The sequence below is a fragment of the Staurois parvus genome, unplaced genomic scaffold, assembly GCF_062004578.1.
Source record: "Staurois parvus isolate SC_StPar_1 unplaced genomic scaffold, SC_StPar_1.0 ptg000885l, whole genome shotgun sequence".
NCBI classification, from domain to species: domain Eukaryota; kingdom Metazoa; phylum Chordata; class Amphibia; order Anura; family Ranidae; genus Staurois; species Staurois parvus.
In genome coordinates this window covers 230677-248376 of record NW_028318681.1, presented here as the reverse complement: position 1 = coordinate 248376, position 17700 = coordinate 230677, and the positions used below count along the sequence as shown (strand labels likewise).

General features: G+C 40.7%; 1 protein-coding gene across 4 annotated transcripts in view; it reads right to left on the bottom strand.

Annotated features, from left to right (window-relative positions):
• Positions 1–17700, bottom strand: part of LOC149442469 (unconventional myosin-Va) — a 242304-nt gene that overhangs the window by 119403 nt on the left and 105201 nt on the right. For all 4 annotated transcript variants that reach the window (XM_089656073.1, XM_089656074.1, XM_089656075.1 and 1 more), the window contains exon 4: positions 11040–11184. In XM_089656073.1, the coding sequence (XP_089512199.1) occupies positions 11040–11184 (145 nt within the window). The remainder of the gene's footprint in view (positions 1–11039; positions 11185–17700) is intronic.

The following is a 17700-nucleotide window of genomic DNA, read 5'->3' as shown; positions in this document are numbered from 1 at the left end:
TTGTCTTAGGAACATTTGTTTTATTTCCTAATAGTAGAAGGGTAAATTCAACTATTGTTTTTCACTGTAGTGACAAAGAAAATAAAAGGAAGACTGAATTTTTTTCTTGAAGGAAAGAGCGAATTACGAATGTGGCTTTATTTGAGAAAATTGATACCTATTGTAATTACGCATCTTAATCCTTAAAGCGATACTAAAGCTAAAAATGTTTTTTTACCTTAAAGTGGTTCTAAAGGCTTGATGTTTTTGACCTTCATGTATTCTATGCATGAAGGTAAAAAACCTTCACTGTGCCACATCCCCCCAGCCCCCCTAATACTCACCTAAGCCCCCTCTCAATCCAGCAATGTGCACTGGAGTCTCAGCTATCCCGGAACTTCTGCTTCTCATTGACTGAGACAGAAGTGGGAGCCATCAGCTTCAGTGCTGTCAATCAGAGGCCAGTGAGCCAATGAGAAGAGAGGGGGTGGGGCCGAGCCACAGCTGTGTGTGTGAATGGACACACGGCGCACCAGGTGCCCCCATAGCAAGCTGCTTGCTGTGGGGGCACCTGACAGGAGGGAGGGGCCAGGAGAGCCTGTGGGGGACCAGAGAAGAGGAGGATTGGGGCTGCTCTGTGCAAAACCACTGCACACAGCAGGTAAGTATAGACATGTTTGTAATTTTTTCTTAAAAAAAACAAGCCTTTAGAATCACTTTAATGCATTCCTTGCATTAAGGTAAAAAATGTTTTCTATTTCTCTGGCTTTGGCCAAAGAGCCATCGGCTCCTGCTGCTATCAATCAAATGCAGCAGGGCTAAGTCCACTGTGTAAGTCTATAGAGTGTGGCTCCACAGACACACAGTTTGGGAGCATGCAGACACTGTGTACTGCCATAGCAAGTGACTTGCTATGGGGACACACGATGAAGAGGAGAGGCCGCTCTGTGCGATACCACAGTCCATACTGCAGTCTTTCTCAATCTTTTCAACACAGAGGAAACCTTGAAATAACTTTCCGGTCTCAGAGAACTCCTGCTAAAAATTACTCATGACGCACCAGTATGATGGTCAGTGGGAAAAATGCTCCTTACACTTGTGGACATTGCGAAGAATTACTCCCTTATAGATGGCTAAAAAAATTAATGGAGGCAGAAATTGCTCATTACTCAAGGAGCACCTGGAAACTTATGGAGGAACCTTAGGATGCCCTGGAACCCTGGTTGGGGAACCCTGCCATAGTGGTACCACTGAATACTCTAACAGACAGTTTTCCTAAATTTCTGTGCAAATAGTTGAACAAAATTCTGCTGGTTTATGGCCAGCTTTATAACATGGTGAATGCTCTGACCTATAGAAAGATACAGTACTGTATGTGTGTAGTACTTGTTTGTCCTGATAAGAAGTGTGTGTGTTTTGCCAGAAGGATTTATAACTGCGATCTGTATGTTGTGTCCTTGGATTAGGTGGCCAAATGTCCCACACATCAGAATATCCTGACTATTTAAAATAAACACAAACCCCAGCACACACCTTCTTACTATAAAGCCAGTTTGGAGGGAGCCAGTCCAACCAGCAATATTTTATGTTTGGATGGTGGGAGAAAACTGAAACAACCAGAGAAAATTCATGCAAGCAATAATTAATCTCCTGCACATTGTGCTCCTGGACACTTATTATAGAAGGTTACAAGCCTTTGCCATTAACAGCAAAATTATACATCCTTTTAGTTAAATATTGAAACCATTCATCAGACAGGTATAGTCACATACCAATCGTTCATATTTTTGCCTAGTAGCAAGAAAGAAAAAATGAGTGTGCGAGGCCGTCTTTTGTATTTAAAAGCCTCCAGACTTGCAATATTTACCAAGCAGAACCTATGCGGATTCATAGCAAGGCTGTCAGAAACAAACCAGAGATGTGTTCGTACAAAATATCAGGCAAGCCCAAGGGTGCAGCTGACGAGGCCTGGAAGCCAACTAAGCACAAAACACAATTATTTGAAGATTCTTTCACAGATTTTAAAAGTGAATTTGCTAAAAAGAAAATATATGTGTGTTCTTCAATTTCCTATACAGATTTCTTCAATGACATGATGTAAACCCTGTTCATTATGTCTCGGTCCATCTTGTTTTTACCAGCATATCCAAAATAAACCAAAATGTAGGTCAATGAGTGGGCGGATGTTAATGGATGTACTGTACGTTCAACTACATAAAAGTCTGTTTATGTCTGCAGAAAAAAAAAAAAAACCGAAAAGATCTGCGTCTTTCTTTTTTTTTTCCATTTTTGTGGATGTAAACAAATGACATCTGTTTTTAGGCAAGAAATATATTTTTTTGTTGATACTTTTGCTACCTATTACTAGTTTCTTCAACAACTACAAAATGGGACTTGGGAAAAAAACGGATTCACAAAATGAATGTAAACTGAAAAGAACTAAAGATTGATCTGCAAACCGACAAACTAATGAAATCTAAATCAGTAGTTACCGTTTTTTTTTGTCTTAGCACAAAACGTGACTGAACTGATAAGATCCATGTGAAAGGACCCTGAAACGTATTGCTGAAAATCTACCTGTGATTGGCACTAGTTTCATATTAAAACCATATCTATTTTAATGAAATATATAAAAGCCATCTTACCAAGAAAAAAAAATTCATGACATTGATGCATAATAGAAGTTTCTTTTTTTAAATTCTTGTGAACTAGGTGTCAATGAATTAAAGTGTTCACCAATAACAGAAGTCTGCCAAGCAAAATAGGTGAGTTGGAAGCTTTGGTGCATGAAGAGAACTATGATTTAATTGCTATTGCTAAATCTTGGCTTTCTTCATTCTTCACATGACTGGGCCATTAATATTCCTGGCTATGTTCTCTTTCGGAGAGACAGGGTAAATGGGAAAGGTGGTGGTGTCTGTCTCTATGTGAGAAGTGATCTCAGAGCGAGTGTGAAAGAGGACCTAGTTGATGGAGAGTGTGATGAGGCTGAAGTATTATGGGTGGAACTGCACATGGGGGTGTGTACTACAAAGGTAATCATTGGAGTTTGTTATAGGCCTCCCAGTGTTAATGAGGAGGTGGAGACTCAGCTCCTTGCACAGATTGAAAGGGCTGCAAGGGCTGGGACAGTGATAATAATGGGGGATTTTAACTACCCGGAAATTGACTGGAATAATGGCACAGGAACAGTTAAAAGGGCAAATATCTTTAAACCTACTATATGACAATTTTATGGTATTGTTCATAGAGGCCCCAACTAGGAATGATGCTCTGCAGGACCTGGTAATCTCAAACCATGCAGAGCTTTTTACGAATGTCCACATAAAAGAACATACAGTATGAGTAGCAGTGACCGTAACATGATTTCATTTATTGTTAGCTGTAAACAGCAAGCATATACGGGAAAAATAAAAGCCTTCAATTTTAAGAGAGCCAATTTTCCAAGGCTGAGAGCTGCTCTCCAAGACATAGACTGGGAGGGAATATTGGCATTAATGAACACAACACAGGAATGGGAGTTCTTCAAAAAAATACTGTATGTTAACACACTGCAAAATATATTCCCATGGGCAACAAGTTTAAAAGGCTAAAAATCAAACCTATGTGGCTTATGGGCAACGTTAAAAAAACGATAGATAATAAGAAAAGAGCTTTTATTAAATATAAAAATGAAGAAACACTATCATCATTTAAGGCCAATGTGGTGCCAATATTTAAATAGGGGTCAAAATCTTTTCCAAGTAACTATTAACCTGTTAGCTTAACTTCTATAGTTGAGAAGATACTGGAGAGCTTAATAAAAGACCACATAGATGTGTTCTTGCTGGAAAAAAAATATTTTAAGTAACAGACAGCATGGATTCATGAGAGATAGCAGTTGTCAAACAAATCTGATTTCTTTTTATGAGGAGGTGAGCAAAACCTTGGACAGAGGGGTGGCGGTGGACGTGGTATACATGGATTTTGCAAAAGATTTTTGCAGTTCCCCACAAATGGCTAATGTGTAAGGTAAGGTCTATGGGCTTGGAAAAATCTGTATGTAAATGGATAGAAAACTGGCTAAAAGATCATATTCAGAGAGTAGTGGTTAATGATACATACTCTGAATGGTCTAGGGTTGTCAGTGGTGTACCCCAAGGTTCAGTGTTGGGACCCTTACTTTTTATTATATTAATAAACGTTATAGGGTCTGAGATTAAAAATCCCATTTCAGTCTTTGCAGATGACACCAAGCTGTGCAGTGGAATAACGTCCTTACAGGATGTCTCCAATTTACAAGCTGACCTCAATGCACTGTTTAATTGGGCAACTATGTGGCAAATGATGTTTAATGTTGATAAGTGTAAGGTAATGCACTTGGGGGATAAGAATATGCATGCATCATACATACTAGGGGGGGGTACAACTGGGGGAATCAATGTTGGAGAAGGATCTAGGAGTTCTGGTAGACCACAAGCTTAATAATGACATGCAATGCCAAGCTGCGGTTTCTGAAGCGAGCAAAATTGTTTCTTGTATTAAAAGAGGTTTAGACTCCAGAGAAAAAGATACCATATCACCCCTGTACAGATCATTAGTAATACCTCACCTGGAATATGCAGTTCAGTTTTGGGCACCAATTCACAAAAATAATATTGGGGAACTGGAGAAAGTACAGAGAAGGGCAACCAAACTGATAAGAGGCATGGAAGAGATCAGCAATGAGGAAAGATTAGAGGAACTGAATTTAACTGAATCCTCTTGAGAAGAGGAGATTAAGGCTTGGTTCACATATGTGCAGGTTGTGCAGCTGCAGATCTGCACGAAAATCCATGCAGCCCCATGAATGGGCTCTCATGCCCGCACAAACCGCAGCCTGCACGGCCGCATATATGTGAACCAGGGATTAGGGGGGATATGATCAACATGTATAAATACATCAGTGGTTCATATAGTGAACTCGGTGTAGAGTTATTCACCCTGAGGTCATCACAGAGGACAAGGGGGCACTCTTTACGTCTGGAGGAAAAGAAATTTAATCTCCAAACACGGAAAGGTTTCTTCACAGTGAGAGCCGTGAAAATGTGGAATAGACTCCCTCAAGAGTTGGTTCTGGCCAGCTCAGTGGATTTTTTTTTAAAAAGGACTGGATTCTTTCTTGGATACACAGAATATAACTGGTTACTAACATTTATAGGTAAAGGTGATCCAAGGAATATCCGGTTGCCTCTCGAGGGATCAGAAAGAGATTTTTTTCCCTGCAGGAGAAAAATGGGTCATGATTTTCTGGGGGGTTTTTTTTTGCTTTCTGATCTCTCGATCAACTGTGGGTGTAGGATTATAACAACTTTTTTTTTTTTAATGGTTGAACTAGATGGACTTTTGTCTTTTTTCAGCCTGACTAACTATGTAACTACGTATTTAATATCGTTCCATCAAAATATACAGGTAATTTCCAAACAATTATGAATGTAACCGTTCAGATTAGGAAGTATTATAATTCGAGAATAGCTGGAGAAATACCAAATTAGAATGCAAAATTCGATTAACCACTTGCCTACTGGGCACTTCCACCCCCTTCCTGACCAGGCCAATCTTCAGCTTTCAGCACGGTCACACTTTGAATGACTATTGCGCGGTCCTGCAACACTGTACACAATCAACATTTTTATAATTTTTTTGAGACATATAGAGCTTTCTTTTGGTGGTATTTAATCACGATTTTGTTTTTTTATTTTTTTTGCTAAACAAATGAAAAAAAGACCATATATTTTGGGGAAAAATTTTAGTTTGTTATAAAATTTGTAAATAAATAATTTTTTTCCTTCACTGATGTGAGCTGATAGGCAGCACTGATGGGCATTGAAAAGCATCACTGACGGGCACTGATAGGCAGCATTGATGGACACTGAGAGGTATCACTGATGGGCACTGAGACAGAGCATTGATCATAAGAGCCCTGATTATAAATGTAGATGTCCCCTCTGAGGATTGCTACTTATAGGCTTTCCTCTCCTCACACACTGTCAGCGTAAAGAGAGGACTGCCGATAACCAGCGTTTCCTGTTTACATGTGATCAGCTGTAATTGGACACAGCTGATCACATGGAAAGAGCCTACGCCATCGGCTGTTTACCGCGATCGGTGATCCACTGTGTCAGAGTCATATGACGTCCTCCCAGAACAAGAGAGCTCTCGCCCATCCATGATTTCCTAATACGGCGGGCAAGAGGCAGTTAAAGTGGTTGTACACCTCAGACATGAAATCTGAAAGCATATCCCTCTATAGTGCGTACTTGTCTCAATTCAGAGCACTGTGTGTCATTTCTGTCTACTGCTTTGTTCCTCTGCTATATGCATGAGTCACTTCTGACACGGTTTCCTGACACCAAGAGTAAAATGGCAACAGGGGAGGGCACAGCCTGTGATGGACAGCCTCAGCTCTGTTCCTATGTGCTGTGTGAAGAGGGGTGTCCCTTCCCTCCAATCAGCTCTCAGAGCTCTTCGTACTGATATAGCTTCAGCTCTCCGCCCCTTGCTTCTTAGAGCTGAGAGATCCTGTGTAAATTCAGTGGAGGATCTCAAGAACTTTGCTTTTCACATAGATTGAAGAGGTTCTGTGGTAGCCACCATTAAGGTGTCATGTGAAACATGGCTGATCCCAAAAATAACATCTACTACGTTTTTACAGGCCTTAACACAAATCTAACCAACTAGTCTACTTTTCCCCCAGTTTTTGGCATTTTGAGCTTATCTGTTGTGGTTTATTGAGCTCCTCGCATATCCTATAAATGCGTTCAATTCTACAACAATTTTTGGGGAAGGAAAATGCTGATTTGGTATTTCACGGATTCCTCAGAATCTGTAAGTGGTAATACTGGTAAATGGATGTACAACTGGGCTACATATGATTGCTAAGTTGCACTATATACACAAGCAATCGTTGCTTACTAAGATGAATTATGATTGTTCAATTGACAGTTCATTGACAATTTACAGAATGAAATTGAAAAGAAACTTATGTCAAGCTTAAGATAGAGTCAAAACAAAGTGAATTTCAAGTAAAAAGGCCATGCCCAGGAAATATGAAAGAATCAGCGTTGCTATACACAAGATGCATTGTAACAGTTTAGCACAAGATGAATGATCGTGTTTTCAACATACTGGTCATCTGTTGAACTGAGAAAATGATTACTGTGGGACTATCAATAGAAAGGGGTATAGCTGGAGACAACTACACCCTTGAGCAATGTCTGAGCCAAGTTCATTATGTCTGTGTATGAGGACAAGTATGTTCATGTGCGCTATTCCAGCTATGAATAATTTTGAGGTCTGTCTGCATGAGCCTTTAGCTTCCATGGTGTTCCATACTACCCGCTTTATAAAACTACTGGGGACCCTTCTACCTTGATATACTACTGGCTAAATCTCAATACTGAATGGATAAACAGGATATGGAGTTGTTGGTACTGTAATGGGTTTCTATGGAAGAAAAGAGAGCTATAAAAATAAAATATAAAATTTAGTAACGCCCAATTACAGCAGCAACCATTGCACACCCTGTTTCAATGCCAGATGCTGCCAGCTACAGGGCACAGCAAAATCACCAATGAGCACTAGAAATCTTGTAAGGCACGTGTTTGCTTCATTTAACATACAAAGCTGGATCCTAAAATGTTAAGTTTCAGACAAGAGGAACCAAAATGTTTCTAACATAGGAAATGTATATTTTATAGGCAAGGTATCTGGCTAACACCTTCGGTCACTGGCCTTGAACAAGTTTTTAGACCAAGACGGTCAGTGATGTCACAATATCTAAACTGTATGTTTATGTTACATCACTGACTCATCATAATGAAGCCATTGGCTTAGTACCCCAGCAAAAAAAAAAAGAGAAGGACAGCAATGACAGCTCCCATGGTTCTTCAGTACAGGTTCCCTATTAAGCCTACAGTATGATTAATGTCTAATTGTACCCATGTGCATAAGATGCCATTTTAAAGGACACAAATACAATTTAGTAGCAAAACACATTAGAGAACCATCACTAAAAGGACTAGCTAATCCAAGCAGCAACAAAATGTTCAGTCAGTTCCCCATTATTAAATATAAGACTAACTACAAAGCTGACTTTAAAAGTTAATAAAGAAACATGGCATTTATAAAGACACTTTTCAAATTAAACAGAGTACAGGAAAACATATACAAATGTAATCGTTCAGTCCCATCCCTGACAGCTAGCTCACACCACAATGTGTATTATTTAACATGGGTTGGACAAAAAATTGCAAACACTGCATGGTTTGGGTTGAAAGTGGAAGTAATGAAATATTCTTTTGCTTCTGCTATGTGATGAGACACCTAGCCAACAGGTGAGAAACCTCGTTTTCGTCATTCACTGCATACACTGCTAGCAATACGGAGTCATGTCAGAGCTTACTGAGTTTCAAGGAGAGCAAATTGTTGGTGCCTCTGTGACTGAAGTTGCCAATTTATTTTCCATGTTGCAATGTAGAGTATTTAAGTTTATGATGGCAAATACAGTTTCAGGCAAAACTTCTGAAAAGCATAAGCGCATTTGACATCGTCAACTGACCGAAAGAGACAAAAAAACATTGCGCAGGATTGTGACCCGGAATAAGACAACAACTGCTGCAAAAAATGACTGTAGAGCTCAGTCTCAGTCTTCCAAAACTAGTATCCACAAAAACGGTGCAAAGAAAACTCCATAAGCAAAAAATTCACGGGCAAGCTGCAACTGCCAAACCACTAGTGACTGATATTAATGCTCAGAAGAGGAGAGAGTGGTGCAACACCCATAAATCGTGAACTATCGATCAATGAAAGACTGTAATAAGGTCAGATGAATCGAGCTTCATGTGTGGCGAACACTGTCCCAAGCTTACAATCAGGACTGTCTTGTGCCAATGGTAAAGCACACTGGTTGCGCAGTCATGGTTTGGGCAGCCATATCTTGATATACTGCAGGTCCCATCATCACCATGAAAGGCAAAGTCACTGCCAGCTACTATGTACAAATTTTGGCAGACTCCCCCCCATGGTACAGACATTGCTTCCCAGAATACAACGCCATTTACCAAGACGGTAATGCTCCGATTCACACAGCTGGTGTTGTCAAGTCGTGGTTTGACAAGAATGCAGAGGAAGTCTCGCACCTTCCGTGGGCAGCGCAGTCACCTGACCTCAATTTAATAGAGCCATTATGGTCAATTTTGGAGAACAAGGTTTTGGCTCGTTTTCCACCTCTGGCATCTCTGCAAGAACTGAAACAATTACTGCTTGAACAGTGGTATCAGATTCCACTATCCACCATCCAAGACTTATATTTGTCAATTCCCTGGAGAATTCAGGCTGTCTTGGATGCCAAAGGTGGTCCAACACCATATTAGGTAACGATTTTGTTCTTTTACCTGGTGTTTCCATAATTTTGTCCAACCTCTGGTATATGTGTGTTGTGGTATGTTGTCATCCACGTGTATATATATATGGATTTATTTATTTCAGTGCAGCGCAACTGTTTGTTGTGGTGTACTGCATTTTTAACAATTGCACAAGACCTATTTTTTTTTTTCATTAAAAGTGAGTAGGATTCATAATGCAATGCACCTAAGCACAAGCAAATTTTTCAAATCTTGAGCACTGTGGTGTGAGTTGGCCCTTAAAGCTGGACTCTAGGTGTGATTTTTATTGCATAGTTCCAGCTTGGACCAAGGTAACATAAATGTGCATATCTCAAACCTGGGCAAATGTTGTGGAAGATGCAAATCAATGCAGGTGCTGGTGATTCTTCCGTGATAGCAGCAATCTTCTGGGTTCTGCACAAAGTGGTTTCCACTCTGGATAGTGACCACAGGCATTTTCGAATTTTTGAATTGGAAGGGGTGGAGACTGTGACTTCACCACACAACCTCAATCACAGAATTGCATTCATTAAAGAAAGTACAGGGTGTTCTGTGAATGGTGGAAGTGCTAAGCATTTGACCCCCAGAAGTAGAAGGAAAGCAGCTCGGCTCAAGACCTGGAAGACTGCTGCTAGCTCTATTGTAGCGCCAACTACTACAGGTATTAGCAGCTTCCAAAGCGACCGCTAGGGTATGATATATTTACACGTATATTGGTCCAAGCTGGAACAATGTAACTAAAAACAATAAAAATCATACCTGCCATTTTGGATGGCATTTTTGTCACTGTGAGCCATTGGGGAGATTTCCTATTATGTTCTGAAGACACAACAAAAGTGAGAGGAATTCTCTCCAAAGTGAGAGAAATCCTCTTTTAAAACAGATGTCACTGAAATAGGTAGCCCCATAGAGAGATATCCCCTCTATTCCATTTTAGGCGACAACGCAAACATTTGTGTTTTTTCTTTGACAATGATCACCGGGACAAAAAGACAAATAGAGTGTTAATCTCCCTATGGGTTCATAGACAGTAATAAAATGAACTGATAAAGGTTCTAACCCCATCCCCAGTCTTTCCAAAATTAAGCCGGCCATAGACGGTTCCTGCTGAACTGGTCGAGACTCGAACCATTTATGGGCAGGCTGAATATACGCAAGTTGATTGATCGATCAACTTTGGTACAGCCTGCCAGATTTCACATGCGATTGCTAGTGGCTATTATAGCTGCTAGCAGTAATACCTGTGTTCTCTCGGCGGGGATGGCTGGGAGAACACAGTGGGATTGATTTACTAAAGGTAAATAGGCTGAGCATTGCAAGTGCAGGTGCTTTAGATCTTAGGGGAAGCTCTGAAATGAGGGTTTTTTTTTATTATTTTCCTTCCATGTTCCCCTCAGATCTAGAGCAAATGCACTTTCAGTCTATTTACCTTTAGTAAATCAGCCCCAATGGCTCCACGGGAGGGATTCCTCCATCAACAATGACTGTGTTGATGGGAGAATGGAGCGGTTGCAGGAAAGAAAATCACTCTGTCTATGGCCGGCTTAAAACAACTGAAAAGGTTTTGGCTTTAGAAATACTTTAAATCACCCCCAATGGTTAGGTCACTTATTTGAGGACAGAATACAAAATAAAATGCATTATGACACAACACACCTGGCCATTTGTTTATATGCTTCTTCTGCCACTGCAAAAATATGGGGGTCCATATCCCCCATGTTCTGCCCACTGTACGCATTGATGATATCGGAGCCATAGATAGGTAACTGTTCATAAGGGTTTATCGCTACAAGAACTATGCCTGAAAAAAAGAAAAAAAAAAAAGAAGCAGAAACATGTGATGAGAAAATCACAAGTCATTCAGGATATTAGAGCTTTCAGACTCCTGCTTCAGGGAAAACATTTATGGTTACATTTATTAAAGTGTAAAAGTCTCATGTGAAAGACACAAATGGTTCTGAAGCTTCCATGAGCCAAATTAATCACTTGACAGTATTTGTGAGATCTGCGTAAACAGGCGTGTGGATACACTGAAGGAAATACTGTTCACAATTTGCAAAGGCTTTTCAACATGGTAGCATCTCAAGACATCAGCTTTTACTTACAAGGCATGGATCATAGTAAGGTCTATACAAAAAGTGAGAGTCACAAGTTTTATACTTATGTAGACACACATATGATTTCCTGTTGAAAGCATGAACAGGGCGTTTTTTGTTTTTCAATTTTATTTCTTCTATTCATGTTTTCCATAGCAACACAATAAGCCAGCTCTATTTGCTTCTCCAGTTATCAGACTAGTGCTTCTACAATGTTAAAATCAAACAGTCTTTTACATTTAGGCCTTTTTCAAATGGGCTTAGAGACTTGGCAAAAAAGCGATTTAAACAATTTTTTTGCTTCTGTATAGACGCCAAATGAATTAGGTAATAAAATCAATGGCAGGCGGATGGGAGAGTATACACCAGCACATTAGTGTTGGAAGATCAAAGCAGAAAAACTGCCACACATGCATTATTAGGATCGGGCTGGGTGTGTGGCAGTTTTTCTGCTTTGATCTCAGTCAGCGCTCAAAGTCAAACCACAGCCCCGCGCATTTTCCCCACCCATCAGGTTTAGTCAAAAAAAATGCTCAGAAATATATTTGTTTCCAATAACCTCACCTCTATGACTAAGACCTGATAGGTAGGGCGAAATGCGTCAGCGGGGAAGGTTTGCGAAGCAGCGCTAACTGAGGCTGCCACACATGCATTATTAGGATCAGGCTGGGTGTGCTGTATTTTGTCTGCTTAGATCTTCCTCCACCTTTGGATGAGTGATACCTCGTGCCAGAACCCCTGTACCAAAGTACCAACCAGGCAGAACATCTCTGCTTGGAGCGGCACCAAGTATGCGTGTCACAGCATGTTAGTGTTGTGTCAACAATTTAAGGGCTTGGCACTTTTTCTAGGCTTTGTCGCAACCTCCTGCCTACATTGAATTCAATTGCAGTGCACTGAAAACAGGCCTATAGCATTTTCGACGTCCGTGCAAAAACAGCAGGTTCAGGTTTCTCTGCCTAGTGACCAATAAATGGAAGATAGTTCCCCAAGTTTCAATAAGTATGCTTATTATAGTACCGGCCATACATGACCTAAACTTTGAGTCATAGGTGGCCCTGATGGCATCACCCACCTCAATAAGCTTCAAAAATGGATTTAGCCAAAAGGAGTACTGTGGGCTGATTAGTGACTGCATCCAATCTGAAGCAAATCATTGTTTGGGTATTCCGACAGCCACTGATGTTGTCAGCTGTTAGAATACAACAGTCGGCATGGGAGATTCCTCCATCCACATCATTTAAGCATGGATGGAGGAATGAGAGAAATTGAAGAATGTATGGCTAAGCCTTAGTGTTTTACTTTATTATAATAAGCATATTCTTTTGTTCCTCAATTGAAACATATCTAAATACCTACACTGCAACAAGTCTATTTTACAGAGGCCCTAAAGTAAGGATGGCCATAGATGGACAGATGTCTTAATGAGGGCAAGCCATACAACATTGGTCCTTATTTTAGTGAGTCTTGCCACCTGTACCCACTACATTCTTCCCAATTCTGTCCAATGATGTGCACATGTCGTAGTAACAGGCTGACTGTCAATTAGAAACCTAACAATCTGAAGCATTTACACTTCGCAAACACATGCAGCTGAAAAATTTTACAGTGTCTCTTTACTGGACTTTTAGAAGTTTTATCTTCCGAAAGAAAAAAATGTCCCACTCTATATATAGCACCTATATTTGTCAGCAGCTATTTTCAAGGATGAGGCACACGAAGGCCAAAATTAAAAGCAAAATATCTGATGAGCACCTTGAGAATTCATAGAGAATTGCTACTACTTCCATCCAATCAGATACTGATGCATTTGTTTATCAAAAACAGTGTCAAATATTGCACTAGTTTTATATAGCCCTCTTTCATTTTTATAATTAAAAATTTTTAAAAAAATGAAGTTTAATTACTCAGATAGGCACATTATCTATACCCGTGATTGTTAACTTGTGATCTGCCCAACTTTATCTGCTCATCAGCTATCCTTATTGTTAGTGTATTTTATGTGTGACCCAAGACAATTCCTCTTCTTCCAAAGTGGCCCAGGAAAGTCTGGCACAGAATATACTATTACCTTACTACTGGGAAATGTATTTTGACATATTTTTAGCCCCTAAATTGAAAAAAACAAGATGGTAGAAAAACTTGCTATAGGATCTTCACAAGATCAACACTATTTAAAAAGGAGATTAAATTGGTTTGGGAACCTAAGCTGCCATAACCTGTCCTTGCATGTTTAGATTTACATATTAAAATGTTTTTAAACCCGAAAACAAAACAGTATTATATACATACATATACACAAACCACAGAAGAGCAGTTCTCCATATTCATTTATGTACAGTGGCTCGGCATTAAGCCCCATCTATGGTGGCTCGCGGGAACTGTTTATACATGTCTAGAATAAAATAAACAGTAAGCGCTCAATACTGATGGTAGCAGCTGAACATACAGGAAAACGCATAAGAAGTCCCACAATACATAAATATATAAATGCAGCGCTTAAGAGTGATAAACACAGTCCGGTGAAAGGAGTGCTCAACGACCCAGGACGTCGTTGACACTAAGCCGCCGGCGCCACGAGGAGGCCCGGCGGCCATCTTTGTTATCAAGGGGTCAGTGTGTTTCATCCATATCTGCCTATACCCTGTTCATTGTGCACAGATGTTTTATAAATAAAGCCTTATCTACTATCTACTACACTATGAGTACTCCCCTGTGTCTCCTGTGAGGAGCTTCTTGCATTTTCACAGCCCCTCAGGATCTTCTAGGACGGGGGAGACTTTTCTCAGATTGGCATCTTTCTGACCTGCTGGACCACACTTTCACCAAATGAGGGCGCAGGACACCTACCTTTTCCGGCTATTCTTCTGACCAGATCCGAGTGGAGAAGGCGATCTCATAGGATATATACACACATGCGTTTTAATTTACGCTTTCTGGTTAGTGTAAATTTCCACCATTTGCACTAGGAATCACGGAGCACTCCTTTCACCGGACTGTGTTTATCACTCTTAAGCGCTGCATTTATATATTTATGTTTATACATGTCTGCCTTTGTTCATCTTGATTATATGGAGGATGGGGAGATAATAATTTACAGAAGGAAGATAGCAGTAAGTGAGCTCACTGTAAGTGAGGGACAATGATTTTGCATTTCTGGCAAAATCAACAGTTATTTTATGTACTTCCTGAAATAATTCTAGCCTGGCAAACAAATGCGGCCACCACATCGAAAGACTGGTAAGCTGCAATATAATAAATTTCGATTCTTGGGTTTAGCTATTCTTTAAATGAATCAATAAAGTGAGGAAATGAATAAAAAAAACTATGAATACATATAGAAAAATTTGTTACCTATGGCAAATGTATCACCTCATTTGTAAAAGATAAAACCTGGCTGGTTGTGAAGGAAAATTATAGCAGTTCCTCTGCACTTCTCAATCAAATCCTATGAGCAGAATGCAGGGAGAGGGACCAAGCCACGCTGTGTGTCTCTTTAGAGGCACACAGCAAGACTCAGGAGCAAGCCTGACCTATGATGGTGCACTGAGAAGTAGGGATGCATGGATAACCTTTTTTGATTGGCGAGTACGAGTACCGATACTTTCGGTCAAGCATTCGCCGATACCGAGTACCCATCATTTGTAGTGCAATTTGCGTCAATACAGAATGTATACAAGTAAAAGAATAGCACGCGATTTGAACAGAAATGCAATTCCTGTCCAAATCACATGTGGTTTTCCCACTGATCCTGTGTGAACCCAGGCTTGTCATAGCCTGCATTTACACAGGAGCGGTGCAGGGAGGTTTCCTGCAGTGGAGAGTGGGAGAGAATGGTGTGTGGGGATGTATACCTTGGTGACAGATGGAGGAAGATGCTCCAGATTCTCAGCTGTAAGAGAGGAGAGAAAGCCGCAGGGATTTGAAATTCCTGCAGTCTTCTCTCCTCTCCTTGCAGGGATGGCAGTTCGGGCTAGAGAGCTTTTGATTGGTAGGCACATAGACAGTGCTGACGAATCAGAAGCCATCTAGCCTGTACTGTCATGCCTGTAAGGAAAGGAGAGAAAGCAGCTTCACAGGTCTAGGGATTTGAAATCCCCGCTTTCTCTCTTCTCCTTGCAGGGATGAAAGTACAAGCTAGATAGCTTCTGATTGGTCAGCACCGTCCATATGATGGTGCTGATCAATTAAAAGCCCTCTTCCCCGAACTGTCATCCCTGCAAGGAGTGGAGAGAAAGCAGTGGGGATTTCTCTCCTCTCCTACAGCTGAGAATCCAGATCATCTGCCTCCATAGTATACATCCCCACCTGCCCACTCTCCACTCAGCAAAGGATCAGCGCAGGGAGGTTTCCTGCACCAGTCCTGTGTGAACTCAGGCTATGACAAGCCTAGGTCCACACAGGAGCAGTGGGGAAACCACATGATATTTGTACAGGAATCGCATAGTATTCTTTGTGCTGCAATTTGGATTTTGTATTGCCGTAAATCGCACTGCAAGTATCGTTTTCCGGTATCAAAGCATTTTCACGAGTACTTGTGAAAATACTCGGTATTGGCACCACTACTGGTATCGTTGCATCCCTGCTGAGAGGAGGAGGAGCTGAAAGCACCAGCAAGGGACCTCAGAAGAGGAGGTTCAGGAACACTCTGTGCAATGTGATTGCACAGAGCAGGTAAGTATAACATGTTTATCCTTTAAAAAAAAAAAAGAAAATGTGAATATAAAGTAGAACAAGAATAGAATAAATTTTAAATGTTTTATTTTGCCAAAATATTGCCATCTTTAAGAGGTTTTCCAGAAATGAGCTGAACTGTTTCAGCTTATTCAGAACAAATATAAGTGGGTTAGAAGAAAAAAAAAAACCCTAAAAAAAACCTAAGATCCATGCATCAACAAAATGGTGTCTGATGGAGGGATCTTTCCCGCTATGCTATTGTATTCTGGAAGGGGGATTCCAATACCTCCTCCCATCCCCCTGCCACAAAACTCTGATCATCTCTTGCTGCCATTGGCTGCAAGTGCTGACTGAATGCTGGTTTTCCAGCAAGACTGTTTGACAGGAGCCAGACGTTAGATCTACTATTGTTGAACTGATAGTACACTCCAGCTCCTGCTGAACTATATGACTTTTGGTACTGTGTGTACCGGGCATTATAAACAGCAAACGTGGAAGTTCAGCCCCATGCACAATGGTCGTTTGCCCATCTATTCTAGACACCTTTCCTCCTGGCAGAAACGTTTTGGCAGAAAAAAACTTGATGCTTGTAAACATGTAGCATGTTTAGGCATGTCAAGCACTTGGTGGCTAATTAATTTCACTGGCCAGAATAGGAATTTCTTTTGACCATCAAAATTAAATACCACTTTTGTTGTCCCTGAAATTCTTCAAATTTTTCCCCTGCCTGTAACTCTACAATGAGTTAGAAAATCATTGCCCAGAGGAAGCAAATAGGATGTACAAACAAAGCACTGTTATAAATAAAAAGAGAATGTTTGGTCTGGTGATGGGTCTATTTAACCCTTTCCTAGGGAACCTCTTAAACAATGTTGTATGTGGGATAACATATCAGAATCTGGACAAGTCATAGGTTCTGCTGTGACTCATGTGAGAGTCAGCTATTCTCCTCTGCAGAGTAACAGACAATGGCAGGATCAGATTGTACAGCCAATTTTATGTATGTGTAGAAAAGAAATGACTGTGGTAGAGCAGGCTACATATTCCATACGTTTAATATTGTGAAATAAAGTCTTAAATTTAACAATTATACATATCTCCAGCTTTTATGGCTGCACTATCACAGTTGTATGCTAAACATTTGGGGGGGGATGGCTCAACCATGGCGACATGAGGATGTTCCCATCCTAAGCTCTGTGCCAAAAGAGTGGGTTCCGCAGCTGATCGATCTGCCTGGCTGTCTCCACAACCTATGTCAAAGAAGGGAAAGACTTATGGCACCTCCCTGCATCTTGAGGCACCCATATATCACACACTTCTTATCGATCCAGGAGTGCCAACAACCAGCCGCCAGTCTTGCCATGGCACCATTATGACTGCAACCTTCGGAGCACTCACAAGGAGATCGCAGCTCTGCTACACAACCGTGCTTCAACACTCGAGTGGCAATATCGCATGGACTCAGTACTCTGGCATCTCTGATTGCAACACGAGTGATACCTGCTACCAGAACTCCAAGCAGTTGGGCCTCAACAGAGGAGACA